Source organism: Colletes gigas, unplaced genomic scaffold, assembly GCF_013123115.1.
Source record: "Colletes gigas isolate AHSC1104 unplaced genomic scaffold, ASM1312311v1 Colletes_gigas_Sc00036, whole genome shotgun sequence".
Classification (NCBI taxonomy): Eukaryota; Metazoa; Arthropoda; class Insecta; order Hymenoptera; family Colletidae; genus Colletes; species Colletes gigas.
The window spans coordinates 670,299-688,957 of NW_025106665.1; the positions used below are offsets into that span (position 1 = coordinate 670,299).

The window sequence follows — 18,659 nt, forward strand, 5'->3', positions numbered from 1 at the left end:
CAAAATTTGAAAGCGTACGGAACGTCAAAATATTACACGATCTACGCGCGAGAGCGATTCCAATTTGTTACTTTTGGACGATATTGTACAGGATCGAGCGAGAGAAGTTCGTACTCGGTACGAGAACAATAATAGAATCGATGACCGTAATATTCCTGGGGCCAGAAGGGTCCCCTGGAGGAACACCGAACATCGTCGAATTGTTAATTAAGCGTCCACTCGATGCTCTCGAAATCACGAGTGAGAAAACGTGACCGAATCGATCTTCATTATCCGCCCGATCCACTCCCATGGCCAAAGAACTATTGTCTCGTCAGCTCGCTCGTTATCCCCTTTCCCAAAGAAACGAAACGCGAAGGATAATGATCCTCGACGCTGAAACGAGTCTGCAACTCGCGATCCCTTTCTCTGGATTACTTTGTCTCGTTGAATGCAACCGCTGATTGTCTTGCCGCGGCGCGACCACGCAACCGTAGACGGGAAACATTTTTTTGTTCGAACAATAGTTAACAAACAATCTATTCGCGGTCTACTCGTGGCGTTCGTCGGATTAAATTTTATTCGTTGAAATTAGAATTTTCTCTGTATATACGAATAGCTTCCGTAGCGGCCATTGAAAATTCGCGGATCAATGGGCGACTGAAAATATCTGACTTTCCATTGGGTCTCTAAACGTGTTTGTAAATGTACGGTTTCCACTGTTACGTAACAGTACGCTTCGTTGATGCGTATCTCGTTTCAAATCACACATTGCACGCTATGAATTAACGACACGCGCGCGCAGGTAATTGAATTTAGCGGATTGCGAATTAAATCGTTACAATTTATGTGAAAATCGTACAATGAAAACATGTAAAAAATAACCGTTTCCGGCGAATCGAAGATGACAACTGATACGTTCATCGAACAGGGTACAGTAAAGAGGAAATTCGAGAATCAGAAATCTTTTTATTACTTATAAAGTAATCGTTTGATACATCCTTCTAATCAGAAGTTACTCGTACAAGTTACATAGACTCAGAAAATAGCGAGAAGTAATTGGAGAAGTCATTGCAATTACACGGTCGTTCCTGCGTTAACGTTGGTTCGGATCCCTGTCTGTTACCAAATACTTGCATTTGGCAAGGTTCTCTAATAAAACTGGCCGGAACAACTCCATTCAAACTCCAACACGCTCGCACGCAAATCATCGAACGTTCACCGCCTCGGGAATTAACGATTACAACTGCAATTATAATAAATTCGGGAACTAAACGTGCACGGGCGCTGTTCCTTCGAAAATAATAATTACGTTCAACCTCGTTCACGAAGCAGAATAAATAACGAAATAATTATTCATCCAAAGCGATTAAACTCGACATTCTGTCGAGGATGTCGTAAAATATTTACGACAAGCAATTTTGATATAATATCGTAGAGGTATCGATTGGATACCTCCTTGTTTACATTGTGGCATAATCGCGCGCCTGTAATTGACGCTTCGCGAAGAAAATGTTAAAAATAATACTTCCAGGAGGATATTATCGAAGCAAAAGCACGATCTAAGCTTTCCTGACTGAGTTAACGTACTTCAAACGTGAAAATATAAAAAATTATTAATATCGACGGGTACTTCCAAACCGTCGAGCAAGCGGACGCGATCCTTAAAGAGATCCAGAAGAGAATTAAAATAACGCGAGCGTGTTTGGGCTCGAATAATTTGTTCGTGACAAAGCATGCACCGTGGTTGTTTTAGGAATCGAATCCCGTCATACGAATCCGAATGAACCTTCGGCGAAATCGATCCCAACAGCTCTTCTGGGCCAAACAATTATCGCAGGCCAAGTGCCTGTATTTGGCGAACGCAGAATAGAACAGACCCAACTTTCGCGACAACGAAATACGAACGGAATAAGCTCGGCTCGTTACCGAGGGTAAAATCGAAGTATTCAGGTCGCCGTTCACAATACGCACCGAGCGACAACAGTGGTCCTTTTGTTTCCCGCTCTGCCGCAGTCAAAACAGACCGCCTGCAGTCTAAATTAGCGCCGCGCAACGAACCAACCGGCTAGAATCGTTCAGGGAATCAATTGAACATTCCGTACGTTTAACAAATTAAACGTTTCGCTGGTCGGACTTAATCGACGCCCCGTAACCCGGTTTATCCGACACTTTACAACGCGAGAATCTTTCGTACGATACCCGTACGTTGTTCGAGTCACTAAACAGAGTCCATCGGTGAGGGGAAAAATAATAAACAATATGAAAATCGATGCGGGGGTGTTGCGCCAACCATTGTAAAATTGAACCAGAGTCGGTTGATTTTTGTTTTATTTTATTTGGGTCTTCTTTCCAGTTGTACTATTTATTAGGTAACGTTTTCTTTTTGAAACGTAGAATGCGAGTAAAGAAAGTCATCGAATGAAATTGAAGAGTACACAGGACAATGGGTATATTATTTTAACGCGTGTTACGAAAAGTAGCACGATTCCATTTGCCTCGAGGAGAACAGTACTTACGTTTCAGTTTGTGAAACAAAGAAACGCGATTCATAATTTCTTACGAAAATTAGTATATTACATTTTGTTCTAATCCATGTTCGAGCAATGCAAAGCGTATAGAATTAAATTTACGTTTACATCAAGACACAAGTTACTAAAATATAATGCGCAAACACTCGTGAAGTGATCTAATACGTATGAAAACAATGTATCTATGGATCGATGGAGACTAATGAAAGAGCACACAGTTACGTATGCTAAATTACTTCAAGGTTGGGTAACTTCAGTGTTATTCGTGGTCGTATACTGTATACAAATTATTCAAGCAAGTTATACAGCGGAACTTTGATTATCTAAACATTGTTTAACCGTATCTATGATTATTCGAATAGACGTGAATATTAACCCATTGAGACGGTTTTATTGAGAGCTTCGCGAACTATGAAAATTACGATGAGCTGGTCGAATAATAATACCGGGACAAAAACCGAGAAATCACTGAGAGGTTATGGAGAAGTAGTGGGCGATTCAAAGATGATAAAGAAGGAGAATATCGGAGCAAAAATAACATCCTATTTCGTTTGGTAGCATTCGCTGCATCGAGATCTGTCTTGAGATGGTACGAAGCACAGAGAGAAAGTAATCCCATCGGAATCAGAACGCTATGAAAAATATACAAACTGTCGGTTGAGAAAGATCGGAGCAGCAGAGTAGAATCCAAAGAAAACAATCCAAACTTCGTTAATAATGTATACTAACGCGAACATCAAAAATATTTGTCTTTGCAATAAAACGTCATTTTTCAGATAATCTGCACCTGTCCATCGACTGCTTTAAAATTAACGATAAAATTGCACAATTTGTTATACGTTTGGACGAATATTCGCAGCGGCAAAGCAATGGCTCCTAGAGCAAGCAGATATTATACCATCGATAAAAGAAACAGTATTTTTATAAATCTAAAAATTTAAAGTTACATGCTTCTCGAAGTTATGGAAAGTATTAAAAATTCTCGCGCGACAGCCATTGCTTCGGTGCTCGAGGCTAAATGATATTTCCATGGGGAACGTATTCCTAAAACGGGGAATGAATTTCGTGGCCCGTTCTAGCGACGTAACGACCAACGGTGGAACGTTTTCGCGTTCACGGTTCACCGGTTACGGGGCGAAACGTCTCCATGAACGATTTCCGTGCTCGGCGGTCGAAGTGCCAACAGATTACGGACGCCCCAACGCTTCAACAAAACAATTCGACGCGAGAACTAGGCGAAACTGCGGTGCCACTGTCGTCGACGAGGCGTTCCTGAACGCGGGACCGGAAACAATGCTGGTCGCGCGAAGTACCAGGCGCCACAAAGAATGCCCCCGAATTGCATTCGCGATGAGAAAGTCAGATTTCAAATTTTAATGGTTTTCAAAAATTCTGATCGTCCAGGGACATTCTCTACGGGGTCTCCAGTACACAGTACTACCTCCCTTCTTGCAATGAAATAGGGTCTCTCGGATTTCGTGTGGAGAGGTTTCCTCGTTAACGGGGGAACTGTACACCCCAGCCACGAAAACGAGCAAAATTAGTGGTTTAATCGCGCGTAGGCAACCACGAGACTCAATGTGACTTGTTTATTTAGGTACTAGACACGGTCGTTGCAATTTTAGCTTGTACCATTACCTAAATTTAACGTTCCTTCAGCGTGACAGAGTCTCTTAGCCCGTGTCTGGTTTAAGAATTATTTTACGATAAATAACAAAATGCTAATTTAAAGAATACAATGTGTTTCTGCTCGAATCGAGCGAAGCGGTAATGGCGCGTATCGATGCAAGAAGGGAGACAGTGCCGGTGATCGATCGTCAGCGTGGATTTCGCCGTCGAAAACGTAGAGGAAGTAAATAATCGCGCGGACAGACGAGAAATGGCGGCGACGCGGACTCGGCCCGAAACGCCGTGATTGTCGCCGATTTATTGCTCTAGAACTTAAGATGAAACACACAGACCGAGACCGCGTCCCTGAGAAAGGCAATACTGTGTTTCTTTTCCTCCCTTGGGAAACTGCACAATTCTTATGCTCACTCTCTCTCTCTCTCTCTCTCTTTCAGTGGTTTATTCTCTCACACTCTCTTTGTCGTCATCTCATCATCATTCACGACTTATCTACTAGAACTAACGCCGCCTTTGCCTCGAGTCCTTTTTTTCAACGGTCTCGAGCGAAACTTTGCCCGTTCGGTCCTCCCGATTTATGCGTGGATCACGATTCCATTCGAACGATAACGAGTTTCGAAAGAGTACTTCCCGAACGTAGTTTGTTCTCTGACTCTTGGTCACGATTCGCTCTTGATCCATCAAACCAAATTTGATCGTTTTACGAGACGGTCGTTCGTTGCGCGAACACACACATAACGCATTTAACGAGAAACGAGCAAGGAAAATCTCAAATTTGGTTTGTATATTCGTTTTTATGATCTATCGCCTCCTCGCGTCGCGTTCTGATACACGTTTCACGCGAGAATCGGGTTACATTAGAAAAAGGATAACAAATACAATATCGCTCGGATAACTGTACTCGTACCGTTCGGTCGTTCGGGTAACGATACTGTACACTCTGTATGAAAAAGAAGCGTGACTACGAGCAACGCTATACTTCCCACCGTTAGTTTTTATAATCTCTGAAATTAATACCACTGATCGACCCAGGTAGCGACGATCTTTGATAACATTTTTATAAGTTTCGTTATCGGTGTCTCCCATTCTTGCGTCCATAAAAGAAAAATCGCGGTTCCATGCACCGCGGTTAAACTCTCTCGTCGCGTCGGAGATTTAATACGAGAAAACTTAAGATAACGAGTCTCGGTTGAAACCGTAAAACTAGGAACGAGAACAGATTTTAAACGAGATCGCAACTCTCTTTAGTTTCGAACTATTTCTGGGCGATAGACGATAATAGCATCCAGACGGTTCTAGAACCGAAGCGGGCAAAGCTCCCACGAGCTTAACGATTCCGATTCATTAAACTTTAACTGGCAAGGCCAATCTCTACGCGTCAAAACCGCTTGTCCACTTTTCGACGCGTCGGCTCCGACGCCCGAGGGATATCGTTAACACCCTAACAGCGAGTGCACGTTTTAAGGGTAATTTCTGTCCGGTGATCCATCGGTAATTGGCCTCGTTCGTTCGACCCACTTCGATTCTACCGATGGATTTCGGATTTTGGAATTTTCACGGCCAGCCAGCTAGTTAAAATTACGAGCTTAATCTCGCCGGAAGATATCCATCCGTCGCTGAATCGATCTTCCTGGTTAAACGTTCGTTTCGGTTCGTACTATTTTCTGGATCACGGCCATGCGAACTTAGCTCTTTTAATTAGCATCGCGTACAATCCTCGTTATCGTCGGATTCGAACTTCTCCGCCAAGACTCTCGAACGATGCGACCGATTGATCGGCGCAAGGCTTCGACCCGCGACTCGACACTCGACCCTAAACTCCGCCCTAATTATCCCCTAAGATTAACGCTAAACCGAGCAATAGGCACACGGTTCCTAACCGACGACGAATAGAACAGTGTTTGAACGAAAAGAAAAATTAAACGGCTCGTGGCGGCCGATCTTACAGCTTCGTTCGCCATCTTCGCAATCCGGTTCTCCCTTGATTCGCGACACAGCTTCGAACCGCAAAAGGCATTGATTTTCTTCTTTTTCTTTCTTTATTAAGTACTCGAAAAATTCAATAAATATCATCGTATTCGTATCTGGCGTATAGGTATATACATTAGTGTCCGTGTATTACGTTGTATCAATGTACAAGCGAGGACTTTTGTCGCGATACAGTGTCCCAAAATGGTTACGCGAGTTATTCGTACAAAAAATAACGAGTCCCTTTTTTCACCTTTCTGTTCTCGAGTAAATTTTTCAAAATTTGAAACAAATTACTGCTCGATAATTGTGAATGTAAAGAAATTGGCTTTTAATGTTCGTTATTAGTCGTTTAAGGAACACTGTAGCGCAGCAACGTTCCAATACGACGGGTCGTTCGTTTATTAATCGATCGACCTAAAGAAACAGAAAAATAGAAGAAAAAGGGAGAACAGGCGTCGCGTCCGTGATTGAATTCCGACGAAAGGTTAAAAGCTACGATTAACTCTAGAAAGTTCAAAGGGAATGTCAAGTTTGTCGCGTCCTGTTCTTTTTCGAAAAACGAGTGGTCCAAGAGGGGGAAGAACAGACAAAATTAGATCGATTCTTTGTACAATTAAATTTACCGGATATCGGTGTATTCGAATTACGTAACTACGTTCAGTTTAGTTGCTTAAGACGATAAATATAACTTTTTAGTAAAAATACACTTATACACGTACATATGAACGAACTGACCAACGACGCTATCAGAATAAATTTCGTGGAAATTCGTAAGAAATTCGAAACGTTTCCAGAGTTAATCCATCGTGATTTGTTTCGTATTAGATTTACGCACCAATGAGAGGAGTATACAATTATTTGTAATTTTAATACAGGTACAGGAGATCTCTTGAAATCGCACACAACTCGCAGAAAATATTGGGTAGTTCGTAGAATCGTACCTTTAAATACGTGATTACCGAGACAATTAGTGTTGAGACTCGAATATTCATCTCCTTTACCCAAATAATTATTTTTTCAGTCAATTGCAACAATATAAAAATTGGATCCAATCGACAATTACGAATTAAAATTACCAACCATCGAACATAATTCGCTTCAACACTAATCATCGAGTATTCGACAGCACTAATCCGACAACCCGATTATCGAAAATTTGTTTAATCGATGAACGATTGCGCCGTCAGATTCTTTCACGATCTGTCGAACGACGCTTGATCAATAACGTGTAAATGCACCGCGATAATCGGCGCCTAAACTCCGATTCCGGGATGTTTCGATCGCGCTCGTTAACGTTACGAGTTCCTGCGAGCCACAGGACGATTAACAGTAGTCGAAAGTGCACTCTTCGCCCAATAAACGCGACTTCGACGATGATTCGCGCGAGACGAGAACCGTAGGACGATCGTAAAACCCAGCTGTTCCTGTCGATGATCGATGTGTAATAAGAACCACAAACAGGACGATTTATCGTACGTAGAGCCGGTTATAAAAGCCACTGTGTACAACTATCATCGACACGGTTGTTCGAACGACGCTTGCAAAATGCGTGGAGTTGTACAATCCGTAGAAAATGAAAAATTTCAAATAACTGAAGTCCTCGCGAAAGACTATGTAAATAATACAATACTTATTGTAATATCTGGTATTGGAATCCGATCATTTTTACAGACGAAAGAAAATTTAATATCCTCGAATCCGATGGGCATTGCACAACGTGGGAGCAAAATAAAACTCGTCGGGAACCTCAGAACCGTGACTTCTGCGCTCCTCTGACATTTGTCTTTACAAATGCATCTGGCGTTGGAATATTACATTTCATCGATGGAATATCGAACGACCGAATATAGAACGACATTTCGAAATCTCAATATAAAGATTGAAAAGCACTTGCAAAGAAACAGATATTTCCATTCGGTCTATTAAGTAAAATATAAATATTTCTTCGCAAATGATAGGTCGACTATTCCAGTTTCGTTCGCGTATATTTTCTAACATCGAACAATATTCACTCTCGACTTAATAATTTCCATTTAAATAAATACCACACACGTTCCAACCATCCAGCACGGGGCAGCCGCGTCACACGACCCGTTGTACAACCCCAAACGCTCGATAAATATCGTTCGAACAGTCGTATCGACAAATGGTGGTGCGAATTATTGCACGGAAACGTTTGATCTTCGCACCGAGTACCGCAAAGGTGGCTCGAATCGCGACGAACGGTACCGGAAATCCGGTAATTCGAGGATCCCGAAATTTTCCGGGACCGTTCGAAACGCGGGGAAATGTTGGACAAGGAGTTTGATCGCGTCGTAACCAAGGATAAAAACGGAAAGCAACGACAAAGCGTCGACAACGCAAGGATAATGATCGCTGTAAATCAAACAGAACGTGTTCAACTAATGTTCAAAGTCTTTAATACTCCGGCTTCTCTTACTGGCCTCTAAAATCGTTGCGACGTTTATTACACGAAGGACTTAGCTCGCGACGGGCGTTTCGTTAAATAGGGACATTAAATACAACGGTGGTTCGTTCAATGAACGTCGCAATTCCCCAGGTGAGTTACAAAGGCGTTACGATTAATACTCTCTACATATAAAAAATAATCAGAACAACGTATCTTACACTCGAAGGCATCTCTAAATCGTTTTTTTCTTTTTTTTTTGCCATCGTTATCGAATACCTGTACCCTACGGATGTACTTATTTATATACGTACACGTACGATTACTCGTCGCTAAACCTCTCTATCGGCCTAACGATCCTTAAAAGTACTCGGTAATTACAAAGGATAAGAGACACACGAGGATGGGGACGCGCTCGACTGTGCGGCAATTCTTCGCGCGCTCGATTCGATCCTGTCGTCTTAACGATCGATTACGTTTCGAATTTGAAGATCAGGATGTCGGTCTCTTAACACTAAAACTACCGGCACTTCATGTATACCTATCATGGCCAGTCAAACGACCAGTCAAACGACCAGTCTTCCTTTTTCTCTTTTTCGTTTTCAAGTTTATTCATAAGATATCCTTCTCTTTCATGTCGCATATTTTCTCTTATATATTTTATATATTTTATAGGAAGTGCTGAAACTACTTTAAGTATGTAGCGTCAAAGTAAATTTCAAAATAAACATAGAAGATAGCAAAAATTATAGTAGGTGACATGATCGCTAGGTAGGGGATGAAATGCCAATTAAAATGAGCGTTCGAACAAGTCGATAGCTTTATTAGTTCCGGTGATATAGCGATTCTTAATTTCAAATTGATGCGGTGGCTAGTTTCGGAGATATAAAGCGTTTGTTTACTTTCGTCGAAGCGTTTGTTTACTTTCTTACTACGGCCTTGTCAAGGTCGTTGACCGGCACGTGATCGTAGTAACTAGGTCACGAGTCAGACGGAGACAGAGATAGTCGAATTAAGAAAAATTGCCATTTACATAAATTGCGATATCTCCAAAACGGAAAGTCGGATCGACAAAAATCGAGAACCATTTTAAAGGGGAGGCTTTGCCGTTGCCAACGATGGCTCGATAATGCATAAAACACTAATAGTTTCGGAACTGCACGCGTGTAACGTTTTAGTATTTTTAATACACGTTGTTAGACTGTTTTAAGACAGTGGAAAGTGAAGTGTTCCGGTTAGATATTTAAAACCATAGATCTTCTCGATATTTCGATATTCATAAAAATTACACGTTTGATCGTCACTGTAAAAGAATCTCCTCCTCTGGTACGTTTAAAAATCGTTATTTAAAATATATATACACCGTTGAAAATCGAATCGAGCGATCGATCGGACGTTCGCGCGCGTCCAGGGACAACTTACCTCGCAGACGCCTACAGGTATATCGTCGTGACTCCATACTGTCAGAATAATTCTCTTGCCCGCAGGACGAATACTCAGAAGGATACTATGCATACATTATACAATATATAATTCGACGGTAAAATTAGAGTAGTCTAAGTGTAATTAACAGTATCATAATGGCGACGATAGACCGTCCTTTAAGAGCTAATTGGTGTTCGTACGTTGATCCCCTTTTTCATTTTGGTACCGAGTGAGATAATTTTCTCTTTCTCTTTTATCACGTTTCGCTCTCCCTCTCACACTCTCTCGCTCCTTTCATTCGAACGCGCTGCATTCGTGTTTTTTGTTTTTTCAATATTTTTTTTTGTTCATTCTCTCGTCCTCGTCGATCTCAATCGATTAACGCCTAAATGAGTTTAACGTGCTTACGCGATGAACATGAAACTGCTTGGTACCTTGGATCCCGTCGTCCTTAGAGTGGCGTTGTACATCGATGGATCCGACGCTAGGCGAAACGATCCACGGCGCTTTGGCAACCCGAAACTTCCGCGTTCTTTTCAACAGCGACCTGCTATTTACGGCGTTGGAAAACATGTCGATTAAATTTAAAGCGATCGAGAATGATGCGCTAGAGATCGATCGGCCACGCGTCGATCCGAACGTATCTTCGAGTCGAACGATGAATAATAATCCTTTTCGGAAGGCTGGTTACTTTTTGCGTTTCGTTTTCTCTTCCTTGCGTGTATTTATTCGTGTGTAAGTGTTTTTTGTTTGTCTGTGTATGCGTGTCCAAGCAGCGTCAAGAAGTTCGACGAGCGTTCACGGACAAGAAAAACAGTATCGTGAAGAAACTTCTGCATCTTAGAGACAATAAATATATTCATTATTAACCGTACGTAGAAAATATATGTATATGTATAATATATGTTCATATATGTAACGCGACACTTATAGAAAAAGATATGTATCCGATGCAACGAGATATCCTAGAACAAGCGAGGAGAATTCAACGGGAGGATAGAAATACATACACGTTAGACGCCCAGCAGAGTCGGATAGAATTTTTTCTCTCTCTCTCTCGATATATATATACTATATTCAACGCGATAATCGCGTACGATAAATCAGTGGCACTCGAAGCCCGCTCGAATCGTTACGTCGAATAAAAATTTTAACAATATCGTTTTCAAGAACGATGTCAACGATCGAGTTTTCGTAATAATAATTGGAATAGAAGCGAAGATTCTGTCCAACTCTCTGAAATACTACTTAGGTTCGATTTTCTTTCCGCGCTGAAAATATTATACGTTATCACTAGACGCGGAGGAAAATGTAAAAATCGCGGACTAAAGATAAACCGGTAAAGCCACTCTGTCGGTAGATAAGCTAGAAATGGAACGTAGAAAAATATAAAATAAAAATTATACAAACGAAGATGCGAATAATAGTATTCACGATTAAAATCCGATCAAACTTTCCCTTTTAATCCTAGTTTCTCACTGATTCGGTCTGGATCGCTTTCGGGTTCTGAACTCGCTGTCGCGAGCAAGATCGCGAATGAGCAAAAATCTCTTACCGATATTATTTGTTCTCCCCCCATCTTCGTGTTGTCGAATGTCATTTTTCCTTTGTTCTTTTCACTCTCTCTCTCTCTCTCTCTCTGTCTTTCATTTACGAACGAAACGCGAGCGTCGTTCCGTCGTCGACGAGAAACGAGCGTATAATTTGTTTACGTGTATGCTCGTTGCGCGGGTGTATATGGGCATGCGATTTAAAAATATACGTGCACGTGTATGTATAGACTCGTAATCGAAAAATCGCTACCTTTGTATATAACACGTACGTGTAGCGCGGAATTACCTACGTATGTATAATGTATCGTTAACACGCTCGTGGAAAGTGATCTCGAGGTTTCGATGAGAAAAAAAAGACACTTTTTTTTTTTTTCTTTTTTGGAGAGCACCTGGTAAAATACGCATTACCTAAATTATCGAAGAAGAATATCGATTTATCACGTTGCGACTTACGCGAGAGATCGTCGTCAAAATACGCGCGGTTTACGCGACGATCGGGGTGGATCGTCGTGAACTAGGGTTCCTCCGGATTCCAACGACGGCAGATTCACCTAGGGTTGGCTCAGGCCCTGCCAATTACGATCGGAGGTCAAAGGGCATTCTCCATTTCTTCCGTTGTCAGCTGGAACTGCTCTTGACCTAGATCACCGAACAACGTCGATTTAACGATCCACCGAAAGGGCAACAGCGCCGAAAGCGACGCTAATTTAACGGAATCTCCCTCGATCCAACGAAACCATCGATCAGGACGAATCGAAAAGTATCGAAAATTGTGGACGCCAGTATTTTTACTGAGCGGTACGATTATTATTTGCCTTCTTTTAAATCGGTAAAACAATATTTTTAGGCGCCACGTTGCGCGCATTAATCGTAAAAAAGATCTTGGGATCGCTTTTGCGCTAGCAGTTCGATCGAGAAGCAAAATAAAAATGAAATAAAATCTCAGTGTTCGTTATAAATAGTTCGCAGTGGCTTCTTATTCGTTTCCATTTCTCAATTCGCGCGCATTGTCGTGATATTTCTATTATACTCCCTCCCCTTCGAAACCTTTCAATAAAAAGCGAAGTAATTAAAAAGGTGGCAAATAATGATGGCACAACCCAATGAAAAAAAGCTTTATTAGGAAATTCTCTTCGTCCTGTTATACGAGGCATGCCAGGCAACTAGAATCACTTCGATGATTCTATAAATGCAAATGAAAATAAAATATATCGATCGTTTCATGAGCAAAAAAATTGTTTTAAAAAAGATTGAAATTATTTTTCGTACTGCGGATATCTTTGTCGATGGTAATTAAAATCGATAATAATATACGAAGGAAGTCGACGAAGTGGTCCCAGTCGAGTAGCTAAAGCATGCATCCTGGCGACCTTATGTGCATAGGTCGTTCTATTTATCCGGGAAGAATTTTTTCCTTAATAACGTCCGTTTCGAGAAAAAGACCAAAACACTCACTATATAAATATGCTGCGAGGTCGCGGTCCTCCGCTTGCAGTGCAAGATCACGAGGCGTGTGGCCGCGTCGATCCGCGATGGTTAAACTAGCACCGCCTGCTACTAACATGCAGCAAATGGAACGACGCTTATATTGAGCCGCTTTATGCAAAGCGGTCTGACCTCTGCAAGTAGAAAAAAAATCTCTCCTTTTATTTGATTTTTGTTTACACGCCAGGAATAGGCGTGCCCTTTGGACCGACGTTACGCCCCGTCATAAACAAACTTAGCGAAAGGCGGTTTCTCGAAAAAGCGGAAACAAGTCGAAATAAATTTTTGCTCCGCCAAGGGACTGGTCTTCGAGGAAATCCCGTAAACACGCTGTCGCTCGTAGTAATCTTCGTATTATTCCAACTCCGAGAAAAGAAGTCCAATAATCTTCCCGGGGTTATTTTAAAGGCTTCTACTTTCCGCGTATGTACGCTGAATTTCCTTGGAGATTCTTTTACGCCGGGGACCGAGCGAGAAAACGAAGGTGATTTTACCGGTAAACAATGTTTCGTATTCAAACGACCCCCAGGAGTTAAAAACAAAAAAAAACGCACCTCATAACGCCTCGAATATGTATTTTTAATATTTTCATACTCGTGACGTGTTTCAATTAATTTTTCGGACACGTTTCACTTTTGTTCCTGGAGCTAATGTCGATAATCGCCCACGAATTTACTCTGGGGAACCACGGTCGGAACTGTTTCCAAGCCGTGGGAGTACATTTACATGCTTCGTTACGAGCCATTTCGTTTCGAGTCGCGAGCGCGCTAAATCAGACTTCGTTATTTAAAATCTCTCTACTTTAAAATGTCCTCGTTTACCGTATCGACGTCGTTAAGAGTATGAACTAGTTTTTGACGCGATACGCTTTCGTTTGGAATTTCCGTGGGTTTCGTTATTATCGGAGCCATCGCTATTTTCAAACAGAAAATTGATAGGATTAACGATACCCGATAGTTCTGCTTGAGGAGACGTCTCATCCTCCGTAAACAATGTCGAGGCGACATCCTCCGTTCAGACGATGTCGCTTCCCAATATTGACGTCGCCTTGTGCGGGATATTTAAAAAATAGAATTCGATCGATTCAAACTTCAAGACAAACGTTAAGTATCGTTTTTGACAATTTGGAAAATTCTCAAAGCAACTTATTCCACGACTACGACTTATTTTGCGGAGCATCGAGACGTCGAATTAAATCTGAGAACAGAGGAAGTCGCCACCGCGTAACAATCGACGACAAAATTGAAACTTACTTATCGTTGTCAATCATGTTGAGAATGGTCGATGGTGCGCAAGCAATGAGATATCTGACGATATCCCTGTGATCATGCCTGGAGGCCAGATGAAGAGCAGTTTGTCCAGTGGCGTCGATAGACAAGAGAGAGTATCCCTTGGAGTGGAGATCCTTAAGAGCCTGAAAATCGCCGATTTTCGCCGCTTTCAGGATGCCGTCGCTGGTTTTCTCGAGTAATCCCGTGCTAAAGGAGTGGACCTCAGAACTCAGACCGAAAAGCCTATCACGTGGACTGCAACAAACGAACGTTGAGCTGTTTCGCGCGTTCTGGCTTCGAGTCGAAGCCATTTCAGGTACAGCCGTTGCAAATGACCCACCTAATGAAGGTAAGTGGTGCCTGATGTTGCGATTGACCGACAACCGTCGCAGAGATCGATTTCGAGGAACTACTTTGCTTTATAGGGTCTTCAGCTACTCTGTTCGCGTTAACCGACGCTTTCTCCCCGTTCCTTGCATTCTTTGGTTCGCTACTCGTTGCACTTTTGCTTATCGATCCCTGAGACTTCGCGGAGTCTTGATCGTTTGGCGCTGTACTCTCCGGTACCGGATTCGGTCGCGCATTCGGTTCTTCTTTAGCTGGTTCTTCTTCAGCTGGTGCTTTTTCGGCTGGTTCGTCTCTAGCCGGCTCTTCTGTCATGGCTGCATTTGTCTTTGGTCGTTCTTCGCTATATTACACGTTCTTTCTATTAATCTAATGATACGATTCCATTACCATTACATTATCATGGACACACAGACGAATGTGTGAGGGGGACAAGACGCTGGAGCCAAGGTATCATTATTACACATAGTTATGTACAAAATGCGACTACGCGTTCAAATCTCACAGCTATGCTCGTCGTTGTAACACACAGAAATACGAAAGTTAAGTCACTACCACATGGAGAAACAAGATATCGCTATACGACGAACACGAAACGAGTATTTCGTTACGCAAGGTTTCCTCGTGTCTTAAAACCTATTCTTCTTTAAATTATACGGATACGTTAAACTGAAACTTTCCGTAATAGTTTACATAAATGATAAAAGAGTTGCTAATGATATACCCCAGTGCTGTACCGAAGAAAAAAAAATCGAAGAACTCCAAAATCGACTTCGAAGAAACGAACCCCACGAAAAGCAAATTTTAAATATAGTTTAAAAGAAAGTATTTCATTTTATACGAGACACGAAGAACCCTCTCGAGAGGAGCAGTATTTACAGAGGACGGTACAGCCACGATGAAGCTACGTGTTAATTAATGATGAACGAATCTATGGAGAGGATTATCTTGGAGTACCTCGGCGACGGCTGAGCCGTTTTCGGTTCCTGGTTCGGAGAAAGCTTCGTTTCTTCGGGTTCGCCCAATGATTGATTGGCCACGGTCTCCTCGAGGACGTAAACCGCGTCTACAGCCACGTCGGTGACGTAGTGGAGCTGCTCTTGGGCCCGATCGATCCTGAAGAACCGCTCCGCGGTGCAAGCTGAAAAAGAAGATCGGGTATCGTGGCGCGATAGAATTTTAATTTACCGTGCATCGACACTCACAGTCGAGGAAGCAACACGCGTCCATGTTGTGATCCTTCGCCAGTATTTTCCTCAACGATTCGAGATCCGTGGTGGCGTCGAGATCGAGGGGATCCGATATCCACGTCGTCGCCGACTTTTTCAACATATCCTTATCGTGATGATACCTCTCGTAGTCGGACATCTTTATCTTCATCACCGGCAATTTCAATCTCTCCAACTGAACGACGTCCTGCTGCGGCTTGCCGGCGTTTCTTCGTTTCGCCAACATCGTCGCTTTATTCAGCAGTTTCATCTCGATGATGGATGGCAGCAGACGACAGGCTTCTCCGTCAACCTGCGTCAGAAATTACATTTTTTCTTTAATACGGCTCCGGGCGATCGATAACGCCGTTATTCTCCGTTCTCCGGAATTAAAAAAGTAAACTTCCAAAGCGCCGTACCGATACCCGTGACCATTAAATTATCATTAAACAAGCGGAGGTCGAGGCAACCTTAAAAATGGGATTATGAAGGATCACCCGTCTCGCCGCATTTCCCGTTCTACTTTCTCGCTCTATGCTGGCCGCCTTAATTACTCCCGCTTTTAGAGAAATCCTAATTAGTTTCCAAGGGGTACTATATTGTATAAACTCTCCAAACTTTGATTCAAATTCTAACCGAACACTTGGACACGATGCACCCTTTGTATATCTGTGTTTTAATCGCGTTTTAAATAATTTAATGATCTCTTGAACTCTGGAAAGTCTAACAAAATTATGGAGGATATTTGTAAAAAAATATGGAGATAAATTTCTACTAGAAAAGCTTTACTGGACGAGTCTAGCGAATCTAAGACGAAATATAAAAATTTGTATTTGCTCGAATAACCAACAAACCTTTAGTTCTTTATTTGGGTTGAAATCATCGAAGCAAATAAGTGGCAAATTAATTCTTTGGCTAATGAAATTAAGTCGAAGAAGCGCTTTTATCGTTTGAATGAACAAACCTGCATTGGAATGGTCCTCGTGGTAACCAGCTTAGCCGCGCTACATTGAGCTATGCAAGTACCGTGCCCACCCGCTTGAAGAAGCGGAAGCTGGTAAGTCGTCAAACCGACCACCTCGATCATACCATCGTCTGTCGATGGTTCCTTGGTTCCACTGGTCGCGCCCCATGGATGCGTTCCGCCACCGTAAGAGGCAATATTCAGGAAGACTATGGCGTGAACGCGATGCTCCTTCAATTTCGGTGTCATGTCCTGGCCGTCGCAATCCAGCGTCACAAATTCCGAGAGATCCTTCCATTTCCGTCGCACGAGATCCTTGCCGCCCATCTGCCCGTAATACATCTTGTTTCGCAGTCGAGAGTTGAACCTCTCCGGATGCGCCTCTGCAATACAATGCGATTCGCCGTTTTCGTACACGTGTGTTTTCAATGAGAACGGAACCGGGGATCCCCAAATATTGTCGAAACATTTCCACTTTTAGAGATTCCACGAGATACCTATTCTCGATAGATTTTTAAAAACATTTTCACTGATTTTCCACCGCGAAACTAGAAAAATTAATTCTCCAGTTCAGACGTCGAGTGGAAGTAAATTTGGATAGGATTTACGAATTTTAGCAAACTTACGAAAATAAGTATCGAATAAAATTTTATGGAAAATTTCGCGCGCTCTCGGATGAGATTAATTGCTCTCCGTAGGACGAGTACCAGCCAGCAATTAACTATTTGCCGTTACGCCACGAGTAACTGTTGCACGTCGAGAACTACGCATTGAGAGACTTCGGAATGAAACGTCTGCGGTTGACACTAACCTCGGGCCTCGTGAAATTCGAGGGCGATGTAAGCATCCACGCCGAGGGAGAAGTAATTATTAACGACGTTCAGAGGCAGATTCTCTTTGCCCTTGCCGTTGTCGTCATCGCCCTGAGCGTCAGGATTTCTCTCGACGACCAGCTGCCACCTGTCCAGCAGCGTAGTGTCGCTCTCGCCGATATTCGACAAGATTTTCCCGATTGGCTCGTCCGTATAACCGCCGCCCCATCCCAAGGCTCGGGCCAAATCGTTTCCAGTGCCAAGTGGAAGCACTCCGACCGCTGGCGGCGGCGATGCACCGATTTGATCCAGTATCGACAGCACCCAACCGACGGTACCGTCGCCCCCGCAGGCGAGAACGCGAAGATTAGGAACTGTCTTGAACAACTCCAGCCTGGAAAAAAAAGTCGAAATTTTCACCCTCATCCAACGATATCCTCCCAATATACCTGGCCGGTGCCTAGAATTATTTTTCTAATTCGATGCTTCGAAGAGAATTTATTCGTCGCATCATGTAATTTCATCGAATAATAATTTCACGACTCGCTGTACACCAGAAAGTTCGAAATTCTCTTTTAACGTGCCTCTCGTGTGCCGTCAGCTCGATATTGCAAACGTAAATGCTTCAGTCATTCGGAAATTACGTTATAATCAGAAAATGTTTGTGGAAATGGAGTTTCATTGTTTAAAAAAGTGGAATATTCGAGGAAGAATCGAACGGTCTTTGAAAAGAGCAAAGGACCAGCGAGACAAAAGATCGTAGCACCTTTATCAGTAACTAGTTTGCGATACTATTCACTGACTCTTGTTTACGTCCCCATGAATGCAAACGAACGAAATGCTCGAACTTTCGAATAAACTTCTCGAGAAAGTTTCATTAATACCATAGCGACAACTGTTCACCTTTATTCGCCTACTTCCCGCCAGCGAACCAGCCAGTGGAACTTTAATTAAACCTCTTGTTCATTTATCATATTTTCCAATATCCCGACCCCCCACCCCCGCCTAATCCATTCAGCCAATTCATTTTCAACTCAATTTCCATTCAAATAACCCGCTTCTCTATTAAAACTTAAACCTCT

The 18,659-nt window shown here is 42.5% G+C and overlaps 1 protein-coding gene across 4 annotated transcripts in view; it reads right to left on the reverse strand.

Moving 5' to 3' along the window:
* Window positions 1-9,975: 9,975 nt before the first annotated feature.
* Window positions 9,976-18,659, reverse strand: part of LOC122402461 (eye-specific diacylglycerol kinase) — a 40,360-nt gene continuing 31,676 nt past the window's right edge. The window contains exons 4-12 of one of the 4 annotated variants that reach the window (XR_006259515.1): window positions 17,577-17,971; window positions 16,766-17,148; window positions 15,799-16,114; window positions 15,551-15,734; window positions 14,589-14,936; window positions 14,231-14,503; window positions 12,948-13,111; window positions 11,946-12,131; window positions 9,976-10,778 (exon numbers count right to left, since the gene is read on the reverse strand). Coding sequence is in view for 2 of the 4 variants with exons in the window: in XM_043405253.1 (XP_043261188.1) it covers window positions 12,082-12,131; window positions 12,948-13,111; window positions 14,231-14,503; window positions 14,589-14,936; window positions 15,551-15,734; window positions 15,799-16,114; window positions 16,766-17,148; window positions 17,577-17,971 (2,113 nt within the window). In the remaining 2 variants the exon portion in view is untranslated. Of the gene's footprint in view, window positions 12,132-12,947; window positions 13,112-14,230; window positions 14,504-14,588; window positions 14,963-15,550; window positions 15,735-15,798; window positions 16,115-16,765; window positions 17,149-17,576; window positions 17,972-18,659 lie in introns of those variants that run through there. The other 3 variants (XR_006259514.1, XM_043405253.1, XM_043405254.1) reach the window with 3 other exon arrangements.